The sequence below is a fragment of the Macaca nemestrina genome, chromosome 19, assembly GCF_043159975.1.
Source record: "Macaca nemestrina isolate mMacNem1 chromosome 19, mMacNem.hap1, whole genome shotgun sequence".
Taxonomy (NCBI): domain Eukaryota; kingdom Metazoa; phylum Chordata; class Mammalia; order Primates; family Cercopithecidae; genus Macaca; species Macaca nemestrina.
Genome location: NC_092143.1, coordinates 81149404 through 81173619, shown reverse-complemented (window position 1 = coordinate 81173619; position 24216 = coordinate 81149404). Strand labels below are relative to the sequence as shown.

Genomic DNA, 24216 nt, shown 5'->3' with positions numbered 1-24216 from the left:
TGGGCGCTCTGCTGACATGCAAGGTGACGAGAGTCGCACTGCGACATGAATTAACATCATGACACCCTGGCAAACCTTTTGTGATGCCTCCCGTGAAAGCACGTCATAGTTCTCCTTAAATGGGATGTCCCTTTCCTCCGGAGGAGCCGCATCGTCCCCAGAACAGTTAGCATCACTTCTCCGATACAGAGGATAATGCTGTCCGGGGTGGAGAGAGGAGTTCAGGCGGCTGTCGTGAAACTGCGGGCTGCCTGCTGTCCGCCATGAGCCCCTTCCTCCCCCAGCTCACCTGCAGGAGGACGGGGGCAGACACGGGCAGCAGAGGCCCAGGTCCACACCGGCGGGAGCCACGTGCCTGCTGGGTACAAGTCAGGCCATTAATCCGCACACCTGACCCTCATCAAAGGGCAAGAAGAGCTGGGGGCTGAGTAACAAAAGCAGAGAGACATGGGCCAAAAGTCGACTGTGGCACTGAGATGCTCTCCTACCTCTCGGGAGCAGTTCAGTCTGTGAGAAACTTCAATGAGCTCTGCCTCTGCTTCAGAGCAGATGCCACAGCCATCCCCGTTCAGCGCCACGCTGTTGACCATCACGAAGCTGAGGCAGAGGGACACAGGCAGGTGAGGCCGCTGGGGGTACCAGTGCTTGCTTTTCCCCACTGTTCCCATGAAAAGAAAGCTAAGCATCCAGTGCAAAGAAACAAGCCCAGAGCAGTTTTCAATACCACCCAGAATAATTTGGTGTATTTTTTTTTTTTTTTTTTTGAGACGGAGTCTGGCTCTGTCGCCCGGGCTGGAGTGCGGTGGCCAGATCTCAGCTCACTGCAAGCTCCGCCTCCCGGGTTCACGCCATTCTCCTGCCTCAGCCTCCCGAGTAGCTGGGACTACAGGCGCCCGCCACCTCGCCCAGCTAGTTTTTTGTATTTTTTTAGTAGAGACGGGGTTTCACCGTGTTAGCCAGGATGGTCTCGATCTCCTGACCTCGTGATCTGCCCGTCTCGGCCTCCCAAAGTGCTGGGATTGAGCCACTGCGCCCGGCCTGGTGTATTTTTAAATATGAGTCAGTATTAACAAAAATAGCATGACTGGGAGTTCAGTCTAAGACATGATCAAAGGGTTTTTGACCCTAAACTTGTGAAAAATTCCAGATTACAGAAGCTCATCTGTTACAGTGCATCTTCCGTGCAGAGGGCTAAGAATCCCTCTGCCCACCCCATCAGCTGGTTGTGAGGATTCAATGAAATGACATGGCAGGTGTTTAGAACACAGCCTGCCACTAGAAAGTACTCAGTACTTGTCAGATATTGTGACTAACAGGTAGAGGGAACCACAGGGTGCATCAGTGACATACAGACACACACAGCAAGTAAGGCAGAGGGTAGGGTGCCGCTTAGAGCTAACTGAGTATGGATAATCCCAAACTACGGTAATAACAGAGTCCATTATGGTTAGACTCAGCAGCCACATTTTTTTATAGACTCCCACTAAATATGCTTTTATTTCCTGCACACACACCATCTTGGAATGACGAAAGTCCCAGTCAGTAAAGACTGCTTGAAATTTAACTTGTCTTAGAGATAAGGAGCACAGTTACCAAGTGATCAGCAGTATGATGAGCTGTTAAAAGTGTCTTAAACACACACTTAGAGGGAACTAATTCTCACTGTATCATGTTTCTGTTTTGAGTCAGCAGAGGAAGCCGCCTACTAGAGAGAGACTCTGCCCTCCTGGCAGAGGGAGGGAAAGGTGAGCACTGGAGGGAGGGAAAGGTGAGCATTGGCGGTGAAGCCACAGGACAGAAATGACCTCACCTGCAGACCTGCTGTGTCCAAGGTCAACAGAGTGCTCGGCACCCACAGGAAGGGCAGGATTAAAAGAGAAAAGGCTTCCACTCCCACCTGTTTTCTCTCCACCGCGTCTATCATCAGGAGAGAGTATAGAGTCCTGCCCACTGTGCTGCAGCCGCATACACAGCCCAGAAAAGATCTAGAGATGGGCACTGAGGTGGCCTCGCAGAGGGGGAGCTGCTCATGCTCAGGCTAAGGGTCAGGGTGCTCGGGTCTAACAGCCCAGGCCGATGGAGACGGGTAGCACAGAGCTACAGAGACACTGTGACACACTTGCCACCAAATCCCATGACACCATAACTACGGGAACAGTCTTTGTAAAGGGGAATTAGTACATTTTGATCAAATAAAAAGACTCTTTTACAAAGTGGGCTGATGACATTTACACCCACCCAGAGACAGAGCAGACAGAAAGAATATCACTCCCACAGTGGCTGGGCAGAGTCATAAACCGACCGACTCACTGTGGGGTTGTGAAGGAAAACCAGGGTGGTTTGAGGTTTCCCATCTATCAGCTCCCATGGCCAGCACCAGCAAGGGCAGCCTGAGGCACTGCTGTTTAAAGCTCGTAAACCAGGCTGCACGGAACACGGGCAGATGACAGATCCCAGTACAGCAGGCACCTTTAGAAAATGAAGTTTCCAAGGACTCAAGGTCTTGGAAGAATTTACAAATAATACTCACTTAATGCCTTTCCAAGAAAACAGTCTTTCAGAGCTGAACACTTTCTCGAAGCGTTCCACTTTGTATGTGTTCATCCTATATTCAAGTGTAAGAGGAAACATTTTTCAGGACAAGCCATTTTAGAAACTCCTAGAGTTATCACGAACACAAAGTAACTTTCAAGACTTGAGTTTCAGACTAGCATTATTAGGTAAGGGCCCCACCTGGCCCCAGGATATCAAAGCTCAAATTTTAGTTCCACTACTTACTACGAAGCCTGGGGCAAGTTACTCAGCTGCCCAGGGCCTCATTCTGCATTGGCACCATATAGGTAAAACAACAGGACCATGGTAAAGATTAATGTGTTCATATACGGAAGTAAAGTGCTTGAAACAGATGGCATGTTATAAGCACTAGAGCACTATATAAATGTTAGCTATTAGAGTCTAAATGATCTTGTTTTTTCATTCCCAAAGACAATGATTAGCCATTAAATGTACATTTCAAGTTAGACGTTTCCCAAGAGCACATACAATTCATTCATTCCACAGATATTTGTTGAGGGTGTACTATGCACCAAGTAAAAACCCCTTAAAGAGTTGAATATCCAGAGCTTACATCTTTTGAGGAAAACGAATTTCAAGACAGCACAAATAGGGCTTTCACCAGAATTCCAATAGATTTAGAATTATAGTTAACAAGCGCTCTCAGGGTGCAGGGCTTTCGTGAACTACTTACTCATAATGGAAGCCAATGTCATGGTTTCCAGCAACTACCTTCAGCTGTACATGACTCGGGTGTCTGAACATTTTCTGAAACCGCTCCACATCATCCGCCCAGGCCTGAGGGAAAAAGAAAAACCTCTGGAGGCCAGAGAACCATCCCTGCCCTGTGGCTAAAAAACATGATCCCTATTTTGTTTTGTTTTGTTTTTGAGACCAGTCCAGCTCTGCCTCCAGGCTGAAGTGCAGTGGTGTGATCTCTGCTCACTGCAACTTCCATCTCCCGCATTCAAGTGATTCTCCTGCCTCAGCCTCCGGAGTAGCTGGGATTACAGACACACACCACCATGCCTGGCTTTTTTTTGTATTCTTAGTAGAGACAGGTTTTCACCATGTTAGCCAGGATTGTCTTGATCTCCTGACCTCGTGATCCACCCGCCTCAGCCTCCCAAAGTGCTGGGATTACAGGTGTGAGCCAACGCACCCAGCCAATGATCCCTATTTTGATGTGAGAAGTGAATGAATTCCCCTGTTTAAATCAGATGTCCATAAAGATGATGTAGAACTTTTTTTTTTTTTTGAGATGGCGTCTTGCTCTGTCGCCCGCCACCATGCCCAACTAATTTTTTTGTATTTTTAGTAGAGACGGGGTTTCACCATGTTAGCCAGGATGGTCTCGATCTCCTGACCTCATAATCCGCCCACCTTGGCCTCCCAAAGTGCTGGGATTACAGGCGTGAGCCACCGCACCTGGCCACAGTATGTCTTTTTTAAGACTACAATTGGCCGGGCGCGGTGGCTCAAGCCTGTAATCCCAGCACTTTGGGAGGCCGAGACGGGCGGATCACGAGCTCAGGAGATCGAGACCATCCTGGCTAACACGGTGAAACCCCGTCTCTACTAAAAAAATACAAAAAACTAGCCGGGCGAGGTGGCGGGCACCTGTAGTCCCAGCTACTCGGGAGGCTGAGGCAGGAGAATGGCGTAAACTTGGGCGGCGGAGCTTGCAGTGAGCTGAGATCCGGCCACTGCACTCCAGCCTGGGCGACAGAGCGAGACTCCGTCTCAAAAAAAAAAAAAAAAAAAAAAAAGACTACAATTAATACTTACTGTTATGTAATTTGATGCCAAGTTTTTGTTTTATTTTGTTGTTTTTTTGAGACAGGGTCTCACTCTGTCATCCAGGATGGAGTGCAGTGGCCATGATCTTGGCTCACTAGAACTTCCGCCTCCAGGGTTCAAGTGATCCTTGTGCCTCAGTCACCTGAGTAGCTGGGATTACAAGCGCCCGCCACCAGCCCAGCTAATTTTTGTATTTTTAGTAGACACAAAGTTTCCCCATGTTGGCCAGGCTGGTCTCGAACTCCTGACCTCAAGTGATCCACCTGCCTCAGCCTCCCAAAGTGCTAGGATTACAGGCGTAAGCCACCAAGCCCAGCCTGATGCCAAATTTTTAAATGGTATCCTCTCCCATCTTAAAACAATAACTGGCAATTCTAAAAAATATTTGGTTCATGCACCTATTATTTCAAGATCCCCTGAAGACCATTCACAGACCCTGGTGGAGAAATGCTTAAGATCTGGGCATGCTATAAGAACAGGCTCTTACAAAATGTCCAGTAAGTTCTTCATGTGTCCCAACCAAGATGAGGTTGAAAACATCTTTAAAAGTGGCATTCCCGGCCGGGCACAGTGGCTCGCACTTGTAATCCCAGCACTTTGGGAGGCTGAGGCAGGTGGATCACGAGGTCAGGAGATTGAGACCATCCTGGCTGACACGGTGAAACTCCATCTCTACTAAAAATACAAAAAACAGCCAGGCGTGGTGGCAGGAGCCTGTAGTCCCAGCTACAGGCAGGAGAATGGTGTGAACCCAGGAGGCAGAGCTTGCAGTGAGCCGAGATCGCGCCACTGCACTCCAGCCTGGACCATAGAGTGAGACTCCGTCTCAAAAAATAAAAAATAGGCCAGGCGCGGTGGCTCACGCCTGTAATCCCAGCACTTTGGGAGGCCGAGGTGGGCGGATCACAAGGTCAGGAGATCGAGACCACGGTGAAACCCCGTCTCTACTAAAAATACAAAAAATTAGCCGGGCGCGGTTGCGGGCGCCTGTAGTCCCAGCTACTCGGGAGGCTGAGGCAGGAGAATGGCGTGAACCCAGGAGGCGGAGCTTGCAGTGAGCCGAGATCGCGCCACTGCACTCCAGCCTGGGCGACAGAGCGAGACTCCGTCTCAAAAAAAAAAATAAAAAATAAAAAAATAAAAAAAATAAAAAATAAAAAATAAAAAATGTGGCATTCCCCTATGGCTACAACTGTGGAAACGAACTAATGAGATGTGGGAGAAAGAAAGACAAAAAATACTTATTGTAACATATATTTCAAAATTATTCTGATACTTGCTTTAACTATTAAAACTTCAGAGTTATGTTAGTGTAGTTCTTATTTTTATAAAGCTAAAAATATCGATTGTACAAACACCCTAGGGTAGGGAAAAAAACAAAAAAACCCTCAATTCTAGATGGTAACCAACTTTATCCTAAACGTTGTAAATCTGGCAAAACCTAAGGAAACATGCTGGATAGTGTCCTTGAATACATTTACAAAGATTCCACTTTAACAAATAACATTTAAAGTTAGATGGCTGGGCACGGTGGCTCACACCCCTACTCCCAGCACTTTGGGAGGCTGAAGCAGGCAGATCACTAGAGGTCAGGAGTTTGAGAGCAGCCTGGCCAACATGGTGAAACCTTGTCTCTACTAAACATACAAAAATGAGCTGTGTGTGGTGGCGGTCGCCTGTCGTCCCAGCTACTCGAGGAGGCTGAGGCAGGAGAATCACTTGAACCAGGGAGGCAGAGGTTGCGGTAAGCTGAGATCACGCCACACACTCCAGCCTTGGTGACAGAGCAAGACACCAGCTCAAAAAAATAAATAAATAAAGTTAGAGTAGCATAAAATCAGAATAACAGGCATAGAAAAACATAAAATAGGCCGGGCGCGGTGGCTCAAGCCTGTAATCCCAGCACTTTGGGAGGCCGAGGCGGGCGGATCACGAGGTCAGGAGATCGAGACCATCCTGGATGACACGGTGAAACCCCGTCTCTACTAAAAAATACAAAAAACTAGCCGGGCGCGGTGGCGGGCGCCTGTAGTCCCAGCTACTGGGGAGGCTGAGGCAGGAGAATTGCGTGAACCCGGGAGGCGGAGCCTGCAGTGAGCTGAGATCCGGCCACTGCACTCCAGCCTGGGCGGCAGAGCGAGACTCCGTCTCAAAAAAAAAAAAAAAAAAGAAAAACATAAAATATTGCCCTTAATTTGGAAAAGCAACATATCTATCCAACCTCATTTTGTAACTAGTTGTTTTTACATACAACATTTCCACTATCTCACACTGAATTACAGCCTAGAGGATAACAAACATTGCAACTCTGTAAACAGTGGTTCCTATCAACTCCGAACCAAGGCTTCTCTTGTGTAGCTATTGAATTGTCCCAGGAAACGCCAGTAAGGTTTTGTGGGTTTTTGTTGTGGGTTTTTTTATTTTGCTTTTGGTTTGGTTGTTTGTCTTCCTTGATTTTTATCTTTATTTTTTGAGACAGGGTCTCACTCTGTCACCCAGGCTGGAGTGCAGTGGTGCAGAGCTGACTGTGGCCTCGACCTCCCAGGCTCAAGCGATCCTCTCACTTCAGCCTCCTGAGTAGCTGGGACTATAGGCGGGCACCACCATGCCTGGCTAATTTTTGTATTTTTTGTAGAAACAGGGTCTCACTAAGTTGCCAGGTTTTGAACTCCTGGGCTCAAATGATCCTCCTGCCTCGGACTAGGCCTGGCGTGGTGGCTCATGCCTATAATGCCAGCACTTTGGGAGGCCAAGGTGAGCAGACTGCCTGAGCTCAGGAGTTCGAGACCAGCCTGGGCAACATGGTGAAACCCCATCTCTACTAAAATACAAAAAAAATTAGCTAGGCATGGTAGTGTATGCCTGTAATCCCAGCTACTCGGGAGGCTGAGGAGGGAGAATTGCTTGAACCCAGGAGGTGGAGGTTGCAGTGAGCCAAAGTCACACCACTGCACTGCAGCCTGGGTGACAGAGTGAGACTCCATCCCCTCCACCACCAAAAAAAAAAAAAAAAAAAGGCAGGCACAGTAGCTCATGCCTGTAATCCCAGCACATTGAGAGGCCGAGGTGGGTGGGTCACCTGAGGTCAGAAGTTCGAGACCAGCCTGACCAACATGGAGAAACCCCATGTCTACTAAAAATACAAAATTAGACGGGCGTGGTGACGCATGCCTGTAATCCTACCACACAAGAGGCTGAGGCAGGAGAATCGCTTGAACCTGGGAGGCAGAGTTTGCAGTGAGCTGAGATTGCGCCACTGCACTCCAGCCTAGGCAACAAGAGCGAAACTCCATCTCAAAAAAAAATAAAACTCCTCCTGCCTTGGGCTTCCAAAGTGCTGGTACTATAGGCATGTGATGAAGTTTTTTTAGACTATACCCCAAATTAAATATTTTCCAAAAACCATTAGTGACTGAACATTTTTAAGCAGCAAGAACAGTTCATGTCTTCATTTGTTTTGTTCCAAGGATATAATAAGCAAAACATTGTGACAACTAAGGTGAGAAGAGCTTTTCTCTTTGGTTTGTGGAAAGTCTTACATTACCCCAATACCCCGGCGGAGGTCTCAGCCCCTCTGAAGGCAGAGGATCCTCACATCGAGTCCCCAGGGCCCCTTCTGCATCTCTCACTCAGAAAAAAGAAAATCAGAGGAGAATAGCAAGTCCCTTTTGTAGCACAATTCTCCTAATGTTGTGGTTCAATAAGAGTGTGAAATTAAATGTACATTTCAATATGTATTTTGCAATTTCGGTCACAACTGAAATAACATCTATCTTGCCCATTTCTCCCTTTCCCAAGAGGTTCACAAAACAGTGTATTCCAAGTAAATGATATCTGGCTAATCGACCTATTTCCTACATAGACAAATGTTTACGATTAGCCAACCTAACCCGAGATTGAGTTGTTCTAATAATCTTAGATAGCCTATGAATTCTAAGCATCTTCCAGATAGCCTATGCATTTTTAATATCAGTAGTAAGTACAACTTCCATAAAATTTCCAACTCGAGCTGACATTGCTTCGTGGATTCTCTGGGTTACTTGTGCTGGACCTCAAAGCAGGATGAGGGCACCTGGAACACAGGGTCCTACCTCAGGGGTGCTCCACTTCCCTTCATCAAAGACATCCCCCAGGATGAAGACGACTTCCGGCTGCAGCAACCACAGAGCTGTCTGGAAGGCTCTCTCCATCTGCCATTCCCTTGACACCAATAGGAAAAAGTAAGGCATCCGTCTTTCCTGGGTGGAGGCTACTTCTGTATTATGCACCATTTATTTATTTAATTTTTTTTTTTTTTTTTTTTTTTCTTTTTTTTGAGACGGAGTCTCGCTCTGTCGCCCAGGCTGGAGTGCAGTGGCCGGATCTCAGCTCACTGCAAGCTCCGCCTCCCGGGTTCACGCCATTCTCCTGCCTCAGCCTCCCGAGTAGCTGGGACCACAGGCGCCGCCACCTCGCCCGGCTAATTTTTTTGTGTTTTTAGTAGAGACGGGGTTTCGCCGTGTTAGCCAGGATGGTCTCGATCTCCTGACCTTGTGATCCGCCCGTCTCGGCCTCCCAAAGTGCTGGGATTACAGGCTTGAGCCACCACGCCCGGCCTATGCACCATTTAAACAGCAAACTAAATGGTTCCACTCTCCTTCTTCCAGAGTCCCACTCTTGCATTCCCATCCCCGGCTTGAAGGGCCAAAGAGGCCGTATCTGATTAAAGGTGGGGAATTAAGTATCAGAGAGGAGTCTGGCCACGCCTCCCACACACCTGACACTGTGGTGGGCAGCAACGGGCCCCACTCTGCACCCTGCAGCCATCACTCAGTCAAGACACAACTGGATCTGAGAGAGCCTAATGCAGCTTCCAAAGATGTTCAATGTAGACTGATTTTGTACCACACAGAGGAAATGATTGTATCTAGCTTAATTTTCACTTCTTCTTAAAGGGAATTCAACTTCCTTCTTTGCTTCCAAGTTGGAGGGGAGATGACAAGAGAAATAGGCTAGTCAATATCAAAACAGTAAATCCTGTAGATTTCAGACATGCAAGTAATCCTCCGAGGTAAAACAAGCAAATGAAAAGAGCCTGGAGGCCGGGCGTAGTGGTTCATGCCTGTAATCCCATCACTTTGGGAGGCCAAAGTGGGCAGATCATGAGGTCAGGAGTTCGAGACCAGCCTGGCCAATATCATGAAACCCTGTCTCTACTAAAAATACAAAAAGTCAGCTGTGCATGGTGGCGGGCGCCTGTGGTACCAGCTACTTGGGAGGCTGAGGCAGGAGAATTGCTTGAACCCAGCAGGCGGAAGTTGCAGTGAACTGAGATCACGCCACTGCACTCCAGCCTGGGTGACACAGAGAGACTCCGTCTCAAAAAGAAAAAAGAGCCTGGGATCTGCAATCTGACAGATAATGGCTTAACATCCCAGCTCAATCCATTGAAAAGCTGTGTGCCTTTGAAAATACTGCCTATTCTGATTCCCAGTGTCTTCATTGGTAAATGGAGATTTTATTTTATTTATTTATTTATTTATTTTGAGATGGAGTTTCCCTCTTGTTGCCCAGGCTGGAGTGCAATGGCGTGATCTCGGCTCACTGCAACCTCCACCTCCCGGGTTCAAGTGATTCTCCTGCCTCGCTGGAATTATAGGCATGTGCCACCACACCCAGCTAATTTTGTATATTTAGTAGAGACGGGGTTTCTCCATGTTGGTCAGGCTGGTCTTGAACTTCTGACCTCCAGTGATCCACCTGCCTCAGCCTCCCTAAGTGCTGGGATTCCAGGCGTGAGCCACCACACCAGGCCAGTAAATGGGGATTTTAAATCCTACTTGCACAGGATAGTTATGGGGTTAAATGAGACAGCGTTTGTAAAGGATAGCACAGGCACACGGGAGGTGCACAAAAATGTCAGTGCTTGCTCAGCCCTCCCCGTCTTCAACCTAACCAAATCCAGCCTATGTCATTTTCCTAAGGAATCCAAACCTTTCCTCCTTTTTAAGGCATTTTCCTGGCTGCTCCTCCTCTACAAAAGGGAAATGCTATGTCCTGGGATATAGAAACAGGGGAAAGTAGGCTGGGTGCAGTGGCTCACACCTGTAATTTCAATGCTTTGGGAGGCCAAGGCGGGAGGATCACTTGAGGCCAAGAGTTCAAAACCAGCATGAGCAACACAGCAAAATTCCATCTCTACAAAAAAGTAAAAATTAGCTGGGCGTAGTGACACAAGCCCATTGTCCTAGCTACTTCAGCAGCTGCAGTGAGCTATGATCCTACTACTGCCCTCCAGCCTGGGCAACAGAGCTAGACCTCGTTTTAATCAGTCAATGTAATTTCTGGTCAGAGGGAGATTTTTAGATCCCAAGTTAACCACTGAATGGTACACATCACCCATAAAAGGCTTTTTACCCAAGATCTCTCTCAAAATACATTTCTCTGTTTTTCTTATTTTATTTTACTTTTTCTTAGAGACAGGCTCTTGCTCTGTCACTCAAGCTGGACTGCGGTGCCATGATCACAGCTCACTGGAGGCTCAAACTCTGGTGCTCAGAATAGCTCAAATGATCCTCCTGCCTCAGCCTCCTGAGTAACTAGGACTACAAGTAGGCATAAATAGCAAAAATTCGCTACTTTTTGGTTTTTGTTTATTGTTTTTTTGTAGAAATGAGGTCTTGCCACATGGCCCAGGCTGGTCTCAAATTCCTGGCCTCAAGCAAGCCTTCACCTCCACCTCCTAATGTGCTGGGATTACAGGCGTGAAGCACTGCACCCAGCTTCTCAGTTTCTCTTGATTTATTCACCACAGAAAGTAAAAATCTAGAAACAGCAGCAGGAAGAATGCACAGAAGGCTACTTGGAGAGACCAGACATCAATCAGGATCGATTTGTAAGACCAAGACACTGCAGGCCCTGCACCGGCCCTTCTTGAGCTCACGCCTCCTTTGGTTAAAACTCTTAGTAATAAAATAAAATAAAATAAAATAAAATAAAAATAATAATAAATAAATAAAAAAACTCTTAGTAAAAAGGTATAGCTGCTCCTTCATTATTCTTTATTCTTTTGTTTTTGTTTTTGTTTTGAGATGGAGTCTTGCTCTGTTGCCCAGGCTGGAGTGCAGCGGTGCAATCTCAGCTCACTGCAACCTCCACCTCCCGGGTTGAAGCGATTTTCCTATCTCAGCCTCCCGAGTAGCTGAGATTATAGGCGCCCGGCACCATGCTCGGCTAATTTTTCTATTTTTAGTAGAGATGGAGTTGCACCATGTTGGCCAGGCTGGTCTTGAACTCCTGACCTCAGGTGATCCACCTGCCTTGGCCTCCCAAAGTGCTGGGATTCCAGGCGTGAGCCACTGCGCCCGGCCTAAAAATAATTTGTTTAAAAAGCTTCCTGGTGAAAAAAAACCAAAGGACCATGCAGGGGCAGGTGTGAGTCGGAAAGACAGGACCTGACCCTTCCCTAGGGTGACAGCCACACATCTGCTCTGCTCCTCCGCTGTCTAGAGGAGGCTGAAATGCAACAGGCTCAAAGGTACACACAGGGAAGGTGAGATGGGACCATCAACCCAGATCTGTGTCCTCCCTGCCCAGGGGACCAGTCCCAGCACCAGGCATCGCGTGGCATCTTCTTGTCATTGCGTGGCACATCTTGTGATGTTTCTTGTCTTCACCCAGTTACAAACAAGGAGGCAGGGGCTCAGAGGGGCCCTAACAACTTGTCCAAAGTCACAAAGCGACGTGGCCCAGATCCGACTCCCAAATTATGGGGCCCGGTATACATCCTCAGTAAATGGTAAATTCAAGGAAAAGTCAAATGTCCCTAAATGTCCTCCTTTAAGAGGAAAATAACTAAGAGTAACCTAAAGCCATTAAGCCTTGCCTATGAGGAGAGAGCTATACCGTTTTGCCTACAGAATTTTAGAAAGATTCCTGATTTTACCTCTTACCTTCGTAATTTGTCCAGCCAGTGGCCTAAGAATTCCCCAAGCAAATGGGTGTCAGCCAAAAACATGGCTTTGAGCACAGGCTCATGTGAGGCCTGTTCACCATCATAGGCTGTGGTTTTCACTTCAGGCCAATTACACTGAAAGATCGCTAAGTAATAGATTAAAAATTCACAAAATAGAAGCACAGCAAAGACAACAGCTATGAGTTTCAACAGCAATGCACTCTTCCTCTTTAACGGATAAAAATTCTGTCTTTCAAATCCCACTTCGATCATAGCCATTTCTCAAGCAACAACAAATCCATCAAGGGTTCACCATGAGAAAACTGCAGAGCCCTGGGTAGGGTGACGGCATCCTGGTCTTAGCTGGGCACCTACAGGGAAAAGGAAGAGAATTCAGTTATGTTCCCTAATAATACAGGTATCAACCCTCTCTCTATTAAGAACTAATGAGTTACACAATCCTATCTACGTTTCCAAATTAATTGTCTTATACTTTTACAATAATATGCCAGATTACTAACAAGGAAAAACTGACCTTTCCAACTCCTTCAAGCTCTCCATACCTCCATATGCCAGAATAAAGCTATTAGAATGATCTTCTCACCAAGGTGATAGTTTCGTTAACATTCTAGAAATCATCAAATGGGAATCCATGAGAATGATGTGTGTTAAGGTAGGAGACATAATGGAAAATTCAGCATTATTTAAGTGTAATTTGACTCCTAGGATTCCCCACCACCCCTCCTTGACCTTAAAAATCAACAGGTCATAAGACCCCTGTAACGTGTTGCTTTTGGTGTTAATTCATCACTTTTCTACTCTGCTGTTCCACAAAATAAGTGAATATTCATGGACAATGTGCTTCAAAGATCCAAGGAATTCATTCCACATTGGACCCGGAGGCCAGGATCTGACACTGAAACCACCTTTGCAAAATTATAATGGTAACCCAAATCTGACATAGTTGACTCCGTCTTTCTTCTGACTGCCAAGCTGTCCTTCGTCATTCCTGGATATAGGCCAAGCTAACTTCAGGAGGAATTTAGTTTATAGGTTTTTGTTTGTTCGGTTGGTTTTGTTTTTGAAATGGGGTCTCCCTCTGCCACCCAGGTTGGAGTGTAGTGGTGTGATCTGGGCTTACTGCAACCTCTGCCTCCTGGGTTCAAGTGATTCTCATGCCTCAGCCTCCCAAGTAGCTGGGATTGCAGGCACCCATCACCAAGTCCAGCTAATTTTTGTATATTTTTTTAGTAGAGATGGGTTTTCGCCATGTTGGCCAGGTTGGTCTCAAACTCCTGACCTCAAATGAACCACCTGCCTCAACCTCCCAAAGTGCTGAGATTACAGACGTGAGCCACTGTGCCAGGCCAGTTTATAGTTTAACTTTGAAGCAAGAATGATAATAGTCTCATCCCTGTTCTGAGGCCGAAACCACCTTTGAAAATTAATGAAAGGTTTCGAGATTAGGATTAGGGGAGGGGCTTGAATTCTGCTGAATGTAGTTTCTATAATCCCTTATTGCTCAGGAGTCATGTGGCCAGAGGTAACAAAGATTTGTGACTTCCCTCAATTTCTCCTATCGATAACGTCACTATTGGAGACCCTAAGATTGATCTTTGCAGGTATTTTTCAGACTTTCGGGCAACTGATTTACCCCACCTGACTGACGCTGCCGGGACCCATATTTCATGACTCAGCTGATCCTATGACCCCACCCAGAAGCGGGCTCAGTACACAAGGACCGTTTTCCATGCCCCTGTGATTTCATCCCAACCAATCAGCAACTCCTGTTCCCCAGCTCCCTGCCTGCAGTACTGTCCATAAAAACCCTGACCTCTGAGATTCAGAGAGACTGCTTTGAGTAATAATTCCATCTCAGTGGCCAGCCTTATGTTAATTAAGTTAATTAAACTTTTTTTTTTTTGAGACACAGTCTCACTCTGTCACTCAGGCTGGAGTGCAATGGCACCATGTCAGCTCACTGCAACCTCTGCCTCCCAGGTTCAAGCGATTCTCATGCCTCAGCCTCCCGAGTAGCTGGGATTATAGGTGTGTGCCACCACGCCCAGCTAATTTGTGTGTGTGTGTGTGTGTGTGTGTGTGTGTGTATTTTTAGAAGAGATGGGGTTTTGCCATGCTGCCCAGGCTAGTCTTGAACTCCTGGGCTCAAGTGATTCACCCGCCTCAGCCTCCCAAAGTGCTAGCATTACAGGCGTGAGCCACCATGCCCAGCCTAAACTACTTATTTACTGCAGTACCATAGTCTCAGTGAATGGTTTTGTCTGTGCACTGGGCAGGAAGAACCTGTGGGTGACTGCCACAGAGCCACCATCTGTGAATGTGAATATTGAACACTGCAACCAGATTATATGTTTTCACAAAAATGGGTTTTCCCCTGCAAATATGCCTTAAAACTCTGGATGGCCTTCTTTTATAAGATACTTATGTATAGTGGCTTCTGTAAGGGAACCTTCAAATTTTTTAAGGATTCATCCCAAATACTGGATGAGCTTTGCATCCTGTAAAGAAAGCATCTATTTTTGAGACCTCCGAAGAGAAAAGTTGGTAAAAGGCTACCCTGAGATAGGCTATAGATGGTGGCATTCTACCTCCGGGTTCTTCAACTTGCGCTCAAGATGAGAATCTGAGAAGGGTGGTGACCTTCCCAGGGAGGGTATAAGGAGCTCAGATGTCAAAGAAGCCCCTGAAGTCTTATGGGGTGGGAGCTTTGGGACACACTGACCAGAAACCCTAATTGAACCAATAAAAAAATAAAATCCAGGTCGGGCGCGGTGGCTCAAGCCTGTAATCCCAGCACTCTGGGAGGCCGAGACGGGCGGATCACGAGGTCAGGAGATCGAGACCATCCTGGCTAACACGGTGAAACCCCGTCTCTACTAAAAATAAAAAAAAACTAGCCGGGCGAGGTGGCGGGCGCCTGTAGTCCCAGCTACTCGGGAGGCTTACGCAGGAGAATGGCGTAAACCCGGGAGGTGGAGCTTGCAGTGAGCTGAGATCCGGCCACTGCACTCCAGCCTGGGCGACAGAGCGAGACTCCGTTTCAAAAAAAAATAAAATAAAATAAAATAAAATCCTTTTCTAGGAAGACGATTTTCTAACATGAACCTAGGAACTTCATGTCGCACACAGGCATGGAGGCAAGAACCACCTCATGCCACATAATTGCAGTCACCACAGACCTTTATCTTCCAACTGGGGACAGCATTGAGTGAAAAATGTCACTAATAAAAATTAAAACAGAGCAATGGTGTAAACCAGGACTGTCCTAGGCAACTTAGGATGTGCAGCCACCCTGTGCTGCCCGTAATCCCAGCACTTTGGAAGGCCAAGGCAGGTGGATCACCTGAGGTCAGGAGTTCAAGACCAGAACGGCCAATGTGGTGAAACCTCGTCTCCACTAAATACAAAAATTAGGCAGGCGTGGTGGTACATGCCTGTAATCCCAGCTACTCAGGAGGCTGAGGCAGGAGAACTGCTTGAATCCAGGAGGCGGAGGTTGCAGTGAGCAGAGATCGTGCCACCGCACTCCAACCTGGGCAACACAGTGAGACTCTGTCTCAAAATAAATAAAGGGGGAACAGCAAACAAATACTGGATTTTAAGTATGTCCTTTCAGACAGAGAGGTCAAAAGCAGCCTTGCATATCATCTGGAGTCAACTGCTCTTGCTGAAATTCTCCTCCAAAACCCCGTAACATATTTATCAGTTGGTCAAGCTGTACTTTATCTTCTTCACTTAGAACTTTTGTCACCTCTCTTTTCTCTAAGGCAAAGCACATATGCCGCATAATTGCAGTCACCACATACCTTTATCTTCCAACTGGGGACAGCTTTGAGTGAAAAATGTCATTGATAAAAATTAAAACAGAGCAATGGTGTAAACCAGGACTGTCCCAGGCAACTCAGGACGTGCAGCCACCCTGCGCTGCCCGTGCTTACTCTGACACAGAGGAGAAGCAGTGCCTATTTGCAGTCACCCACCTCATCTGTAAGAAACTTCGGAACGGACTGCACAAGTGTCAGGAACCATGCAGCAGTATGGTTGAAGGGCCTGGGTTCTCTGCTGGAGTGTCTCTAAGGGATAAATAACAGGTTCCTTAATGCCAGGCAATTTCCTTTGTTTTGATTAAATCAAATATGTCAAAGGCAACCATTCGATCTTAATATCTCATTTTTTTTCAAAAGGCCTAGAATCTCCTAAAATCCTAAAAGCTAAAGCCAAAACCATAGTTGAAACTTTCTAACACCGTATGTTTCCTCCAGCTGGACAGAACTAGTTGAGAGGGAAGGAATGCTGACCTTCTGGGGCGGGCTGAGGAGTCTTCCAGTATGCAAACCCTTCCTGTTTCGCAAGTTTCTGGTTTCCCAAGATGAAATACCAGAATGACAACTTGAAAATTGCTCTTCACGGCCGGGCGCGGTGGCTCAAGCCTGTAATCCCAGCACTTTGGGAGGCCGAGACGGGCGGATCACGAGCTCAGGAGATCGAGACCATCCTGGCTAATACGGTGAAACCCCGTCTCTACTAAAAATACAAAAAACTAGCCGGGCGAGGTGGCGGCGCCTGTAGTCCCAGCTACTCGGGAGGCTGAGGCAGGAGAATGGCGGGAACCCGGGAGGCGGAGCTTGCAGTGAGCTGAGATCCGGCCACTGCACTCCAGCCCGGCGACAGAGCGAGACTCCGTCTCAAAAAAAAAAAAAAGAAAAAAGAAAATTGCTCTTCTACACCCCCTTCTTTTCATCAGAGTGAGCCTTGTTTGAGCAGTTATGACTAAGAGGTGCAAAAAGCATCAGTGAGTGGTGAGCAGGCTGGAGACAAGGCTGGCTGACAGCCTGAAGTGGGGCTCAGGGCAGGATAGTATGTAGAACTGCAGTCCTCCAGCTTCCCTGGATGAAGAGAGGATCAAGGACAGAGGACACAGAGACAGCCTGTGGGTTTGCACTTCCAGGCAACTTGGGCTCTCCCCACCTCAGCTCCCCACTGAGCTCACTCAGCACGGCCTCTTACTCCTCGTGGATAAGCGACCTCGACCTTACTGCAAACAAACCGGGTCATTGGAGTTCTGGCGCTTCCCTCAAACTTTTTTTTTTTTTTTTTTTTTTGAGACGGAGTCTCGCTCTGCCGCCCAGGCTGGAGTGCAGTGGCCGGATCTCAGCTCACTGCAAGCTCCGCCTCCCGGGTTTACGCCATTCTCCTGCCTCAGCCTCCCGAGTAGCTGGGACTACAGGCGTCCGCCACCGCGACCGGCTAGTTTTTTGTATTTTTTAGTAGAGACGGGGTTTCACCGTGTTAGCCAGGATGGTCTCGATCTCCTGACCTCGTGATCCGCCCGTCTCGGCCTCCCAAAGTGCTGGGATTACAGGCTTGAGCCACCGCGCCCGGCCTCTTCCCTCAAACTTCTATGTTCTTGTTACAGGTTCTAGACAGGCATGAGCGGACCGGGTGAGGGCTCTTCCCATCCACCAGGAATGTCAAGTGATCACCAGGTGACCATTCAACAGTTATCACACTGCCTCCCTAAAAACGATCATTTAGCAGCCAGTGCCAGGGAAAGACAATCTCCTGAGGGTCCACAGCTACCACATTAAAGTGTAAATTAAATGCAGATGCCAGGGAGAGGCAACTTCCTGGACATACACATCAGGAGACAAAACAGCAGAGTATGACCCTCTGGGGGCACTCCACAGGAAAACAGGAAGAAAGCTTCAGATACTCCACAGGAAACAGGAAGAAAGCTTCAGATACTCCACAGGAAACAGGAAGAAAGCTTCAGATACTCCACAGGAAACAGGAAGAAAGCTTCAGACGGGCATGTGTACAGCTTCCTAAACACACTGCTCATGCTCACCTCCCAAGCGTAAGGAGGGCACTGTGCACGCAGGCAGCGCACCCGAAGGGAAGAATCATGGGGAACGGGTGCAAGACAAGTGGGTCAGCCTATAAAGTCCGAGGATTACAGTTAAACACTGCACTTGACCTTCACACTGCCCTCTTGGGTCTCTTCCAAGTGTACTTTTCTTTCTTTCCTGCTCTAAAGCTTTTTAGTAACTTTCACTCCTGCTGAGAAACTTGCCTCAGTCTCTTTTTCTGCCTTATGTCCCTCAGTGGAATTCTCTCTTCTGAGAAGGCAAGAATTGAGGTTGCTGCAGATTTGTAAGGATTTGCCACCCGTAAATCGACTACCTTCTACCCCTAACATTCTTTTTTCCAAAAAGGAATTTAAAATATCCGACACAGAGCCATTCAAGCAGAGGAAGACTTGGAAGAAAAGAAGGAAGGAGGACAGTAGAAAAGGAGAGAAGAGCAGAAGGGGTTGGGGGAGGAAAAAGGACAGAGAAAGACAGAGCAAGCAAGCTGGATGAAACTGTTACATATCTTCCTGAGAAGACCCTGATAACCATGCGAAGCAGCTGTCTGGTATAACATAGTTTTTTTTTTTTTTTTTTTTTGAGACAAGGTCTTGCCCTGTCACCCATGCTGGAGTACAGTGGTGTGATCCCAGCTCAGTGCAATCTCCACCTCCTGGACTCAAGCAGTCCTCCCACTTCAGCCTCTGGAGCAGTCGGGATTACAGGTGGGCGTGCGCCACCACACCCCACTAATTTTTGCATTTTTCATAGAGACAGGGTTTCACCATGTTGCTTAGGCTGGTCGCGAACTCCTGGACTCAAGCAATCCACCGGCCTCGGCCTCCCAAACTACTGGGATTACAGGCATGAGCACTGCGCCCAGCCCAACACAATCATTTTTTAAAAGATAAGAGTGGCTGTGCAGGATATGGTGGCTCATGCCTGTAATCCCAGCACTTTGGGAGACAAAGGCAGGTGGATCATTTGATGCCAGGAGTTCAAGACCAGCCTAGCCAACATGGTGAAACCCCATCTCTACTAAAAATATTTAATACAAAATTTAGCCGGCTGTGGTTGAATGAGTGTGTAAATCCCAGATACTTGGAAGGCTGAGGCACAAGAATCACTTGAACCCAGGAGGCGGAGGTTGCAGTGAGCCGAGATCTCACCATAGCACTCCAGCCCAGTGAGACTCCATCTCAAAAAAAAAAGGCCAGGCGCAGTGGCTCATGCCTGTCATCCCAGCACTTTGGAAGGCTGAGGCAGGCAGATCACAAGGTCAGGAGATGGAGACCATCCTGACTAACATGGTGAAACCCCATCTCTACTAAAAATACAAAAAAATTAGCCGGGCGTGGTGGTAGGCATCTGTAGCCCCAGCTACTCGGGAGGCTGAGGGAGAATGACATGAACCTGGGAGGCGGAGCTTGCAGTGAGCCGAGATCGAGCGACTGCACTCCAGCCTGGGTGACAGAGCGATACTCTGTCTCAAAAAATAAAAATTAAAAATTAAAATTTAAAAATTTTTAAAAAAAGGTAACAGAGCAAAAACCTATTTAGAAAACTTTTGACAGCAGATCCTTAAACTGAACACCTTTTGGGCAGGTGGCTCACACCCTGTAATCCCAGCACTTTGGGAGGTGGGGGCAGGGAGATCACCTGAGGCCAGGAGTTCAAGACCATCCTGGCCAACATGGCGAAACCCCATCTCTACTAAAAATACAAAAATTAGCCTAGTGTAGTAGTGCATGCCTGCAATCCCAGCTACTCAGGAAGCTAAGGCAGGAAAATCACTTGAACCTGGGAGGCACAGCTTGCAATGAGCAGAGATCAGGCCACTGCACTCCAGTCTGGGCGACAGAGGGAGACTGTCTCAAAAACTAAACAAAACAAAAAGCACCTTTTGCTCAAATCTTGGGAAATTCCTTTTCTTTCTCTACCAAAGATGCATTGTTGTCTCAATGTTATGGCCAAAATATGCCCTCTTTTCCCACCTGAAATGAAGACAGAATAACTTGTAGGACTGATAGGCTCGGGGAAGTGATTCCTTCTCTCCCTAGAAATGGCACCAGCATTAGGTAACGAGGCTTCACTCCTACCGGCCAGCTTGCTTCCCAACGGGTACAAATTGACTTATTTCACTCACTTGCTGGGCCAAACCTTTCCCCAGCCTCCCCATTTTCTGACTCAGACAAAGGAAAACCTGCTGACCACCAGCACCTGGGAGCTCTGCAGACACCCCCACCCCAGGGAGCCCTACCTTTTCATCAGAAAAGAGGAAACCGTGAGAGCTCTGTGAGGAGTTAGCCACTTGTTCCTTGGTGAGTATTTTATCCCGCATGCTGCGAATACCACCAGCAGAGATGGCAGCTATGCTGAACGGGAAAGTAGCCAAACGGCAGCGCTGCTCTGTGACCTTATACCAGCCACGTACCCCCTCCTGAACCTCACAACCTGCAGTATCCAGCTCAGTGCTTTTGTGAGGATTGATAAGAAAAAAAATCAGAGCTTAGTCCTCAGCTTTAAAGTTCAAAATTTCTTAAAGTATTACTGTTTTCACTCCCAAATTCAATTTATCAGTCTCATTAAGATCACCCAACGATAACCCAGCAGGAACAGTGTCGAGCCTCCACAAGACAGTTCAGACCAGCCTAGGATGGAAAGGCAGCCATGCACCTCTCCAGTACCTCCAGACATATCTGTAAAATATGGAAGCTAGATTATATATTACCTACAATTTTCCAGGCAAATCACCAAGTCACCTCACCTTTTAAACACAGAGAGATTGGTACGAGGCTCTAAGTTGGCATCTGCTTCCCCAAATCAGAATTCATTTATCTGAAATGAAACCAAATATGTGTGTTTTGTCAGTGAGTAAGCTTTCATTTAGTTAACTATTAACAGGAAACCTGACCAACTTTGAAAGTAAAAAAGAAGCTGAGACGCTAAAGAAACAAGACATTGGGTTAGTGGCCAAGAATACCTATTTTGAATTATAATATAAAATACCTGTATTTATATATAAATTATATGAAACATTTCTGCCCAACACGTATGAATAATCACTGCAAGCCATAATTGGGAGCAAGATATTTTATCTTTAGGCCAGGGGCGGTGGCTCACGTCTGTAATCCCAGCATTTTGGGAGGCCGAGGCAGGCGGATCACCTGAGGTCGGGAGTTCAAGACCAGCCTGACCAACATGGAGAAACCCCGTCACTACTAAAAATACAAAATTAGCTGGGGTGGTGGTGCCTGTAATCCCAGCTACTCTGGAGGCTGAGGCAAGAGAATCGCTTGAACCCGGGAGGCAGAGGTTGTGATGAGCCAAGATCGCACCATTGCACTCCAGCCTGGGCAACAAGAACGAAACTCCATCTCGAAAAAAAAAAAAAAAATTATCTTTGAACTTTTCGATTTGTATTTATTTTTATTTTTATTTTTTTAGAGATAGGGTCTCACTCCACTGCCCAATGTAAATCAAAAATGAAATCCTAAGGCCCCTCAACCATCTGCATGGACCCCCACCAAGCGCATTCCAGAGTTAATCTTGTTTTAGGTTGTTTTAAGAAAAACATGTTTAGGCCTGATGGGAGGTGGGGGTGGAACTTGCCTCATTTTGTCCTCCTCCCTTTTGGAATTCAGGAAAACCAGACCAGCATTTAACATGCTGGATACTAACCTGGAGGCTTCATCTGCATGATAAAACCTCAGTCTCCACAGCCTCTTATTGTAACCCAGACATTCCTTTCCATTGATAATAAATCTTTCAACCAAATGCCAATCAGAAAATTTTCAATCTACCTATAACCTGGAAGCCCCCGACCCCCCCAACGCCTCAGTGGTCCCACCTTTACGGACCGAACCAATGTACATCTTAATCGTACATGTACTTGACTGATGACTCATGGCTCCCCTAAAATGTGTAAAACCACACCGGGCCCCGACCACCTTGGGTACATGTTTTCAGAGTCTCCAAAAGGCAGTGTCACCAGCCATGGTCACTCATATTTGGCTCAGAATAAATCCCTTCAGACATTTTACAGAGTTTGACTTTTTGTCAACCGCAGGCTGCGTCGCTCCCGCGCCCAAGCAATCCTTTCACCCACAACTTTCCGAGTAGCAGGGACTTCAGGTGCGTGCCACCACGCCTGGCTTTTTTTTTTTTTTTTTTTTGGTACCTTTTGTAGTTGTGGAAGGGCGGGGGGGGGGGGTCTTGCTATGTTGCCCAGGTTGGTCTCGAACTTCTGGGCTCAAGCCATCCTCCCCCTTCGGCCTCCCAGAGTGCTGGAATTACAAGCCTGAGCCACCGCGCCCAGCCTTTTAATTTTTAACTTCAAAGTTATCGTTTAAAAATCCCCCCAAAATATGAAAAAAATAATGTACTGATCTGTAGTTTTTCTCTAATTCACTATCCTAAATATATTAATTGCAATCTCATCAACGGCGACTTGCATTTGAAATTTTCCACCTTAAGCGGTATTTTTTGATAAGATGGATTTTTTAAAAAAAATCTACACCAGTAAACTAGAGTGAGAGACCCCTGCAACGTCATACATGGGCCCTAAGTCATCGAGATTTTCCAGCAAATAATTTGCAGAGTGCTGTTTTTTCCTAGGTTAACTTGCAATCCTAAAACGGAAGGAGGTTCCGTTTTTAGAAGTTTAAATGTTGTCACACGGGCGCAAGAATACATACAACAGCCATGCTTTCCAGCTCTGCACACAACGCCAGGCAGATGGGGAGCGCCAGGCAGATGGGGAGCACCGGGCGGTGCGGGAGCCCTTTCACCTGGGCAGGGCGGCTGCGGTGGCCGAGGGACCCGGGACCTGCAGCCCGAGCCGGCGCGCACCCAACCAACTTCCTGTTTCCGCGGTAGCGCTTGGGACTGTCACTGCAGCCCCGCCCCAGCGGCCTCAGGCGGGTGGGAAGCCAGAGTCTTGCCGGAGCCGCCGCGTCCGCCCGGCGCCTGCGTCCCACGGCCGGCGGCGGAAGCGGGCTGTCTGAAGGGGCCGGCGGGTGGCGCCCGGGGCTCCGCGGCCTGTGATCCGCAGAGCGGACAACCCCAGCTGTGGCTCCGTGCGCAGCTGCGGAGAGTAAAGGCCGGAACCTACGCTCGGCGGCCGCGTCCGGGCCCCTAGCGCCCTCCCCGAAGCGCCCGGCAGGCTCGGCTGTCCGACTGTGGCATTACGGAGCACCCTGGGCAGTCGCCGCAGAAGGGCGGGGGGCGCGGGAAAGGCATTTTGGGGACACGGGAGAGCTGCGAGGGCGACGCACGGGCGAGCTGTCGTTAGGGCCCAGGAAAGGCCTAACGGGGCGCACGGGCGGGTAGGGGAACTCGCGCCCCCACGCCGCGCGCCCGGTCTCCTGACGCCAGGGCCGGCTTCTGAGCACAGCCACGCGGCGGCCGGGGGCGGCCACTGCTCCCCGCGAGCCCGCGTCCCCGCCCCAGAATCCCCCAGATCCCGCGTCCGAGCTCCAGGCCCTGGAGGAGCCGGGCAGGCAGGCAGCTGACGGCCCCCGAGCCGCTCCCGGGCTCCGCGCGCGGTGGCAGCCAGGCCGTGCCTCACCGTTCCCCTCCCGCGCCGCGTTGCCGCTCCAGGACCCACCAGACCAGGCTGGGCCTCTCCGGCTCCCCCGGAGCCTTGGAAAGTGCTCTCCAGATGTGCTTAGTAAGTGTGTGATGAATAAAGGAGACAAACAGGATAACTATAATATTTATTATGCACTTGCTTTTTTCTCACTGATGTTACTAATTTTAATGGTGTAGCACGGCGTGTTCCAGTTTTCTAAGTGCTCTCACATCCGTTCAAAAAATCCTCAAAATAAGCCTGTATATTAAAAGCAGGAGCCATTATTCCATATTTCAAGGAGTAAACAAGCTCAGAGTAATAATCCACGTAGAGCCTTCCAACCAGCCAATTCTAGTACATTTTTTACAAATCTATGAGTGTGGTTAATACACGGAGATGTGGTATGAGGAATTATCTAGGACACAGCCAGCAAAATGCCTGGTATACAATTAGTATGCGGTAAATGGTTATTATTAAGAATATTGTAA

The 24216-nt window shown here is 47.9% G+C and overlaps 1 protein-coding gene across 13 annotated transcripts in view; it reads right to left on the bottom strand.

The window, feature by feature from the left end:
• Nucleotides 1-23743, bottom strand: part of LOC105478907 (metallophosphoesterase 1) — a 35390-nt gene extending 11647 nt beyond the window's left edge. For 5 of the 13 annotated variants that reach the window (XR_011617148.1, XR_011617149.1, XM_071085700.1 and 2 more), the window contains exons 1-11: nt 22854-23470; nt 20924-20994; nt 16288-16380; nt 12822-12914; nt 12285-12657; nt 8445-8553; nt 3248-3351; nt 2531-2605; nt 489-597; nt 290-358; nt 76-198 (exon numbers count right to left, since the gene is read on the bottom strand). Coding sequence is in view for 11 of the 13 variants with exons in the window: in XM_071085700.1 (XP_070941801.1) it covers nt 76-198; nt 290-358; nt 489-597; nt 2531-2605; nt 3248-3351; nt 8445-8553; nt 12285-12565 (870 nt within the window). In the remaining 2 variants the exon portion in view is untranslated. Of the gene's footprint in view, nt 1-75; nt 199-289; nt 359-488; nt 598-2530; nt 2606-3247; nt 3352-8444; nt 8554-9109; nt 11304-12284; nt 12658-12821; nt 12915-16287; nt 16381-20056; nt 20335-20887; nt 20995-22853; nt 23471-23725 lie in introns of those variants that run through there. The other 8 variants (XM_071085695.1, XM_071085697.1, XM_071085696.1 and 5 more) reach the window with 8 other exon arrangements.
• Between the last annotated feature and the right edge of the window lie 473 nt (nt 23744-24216).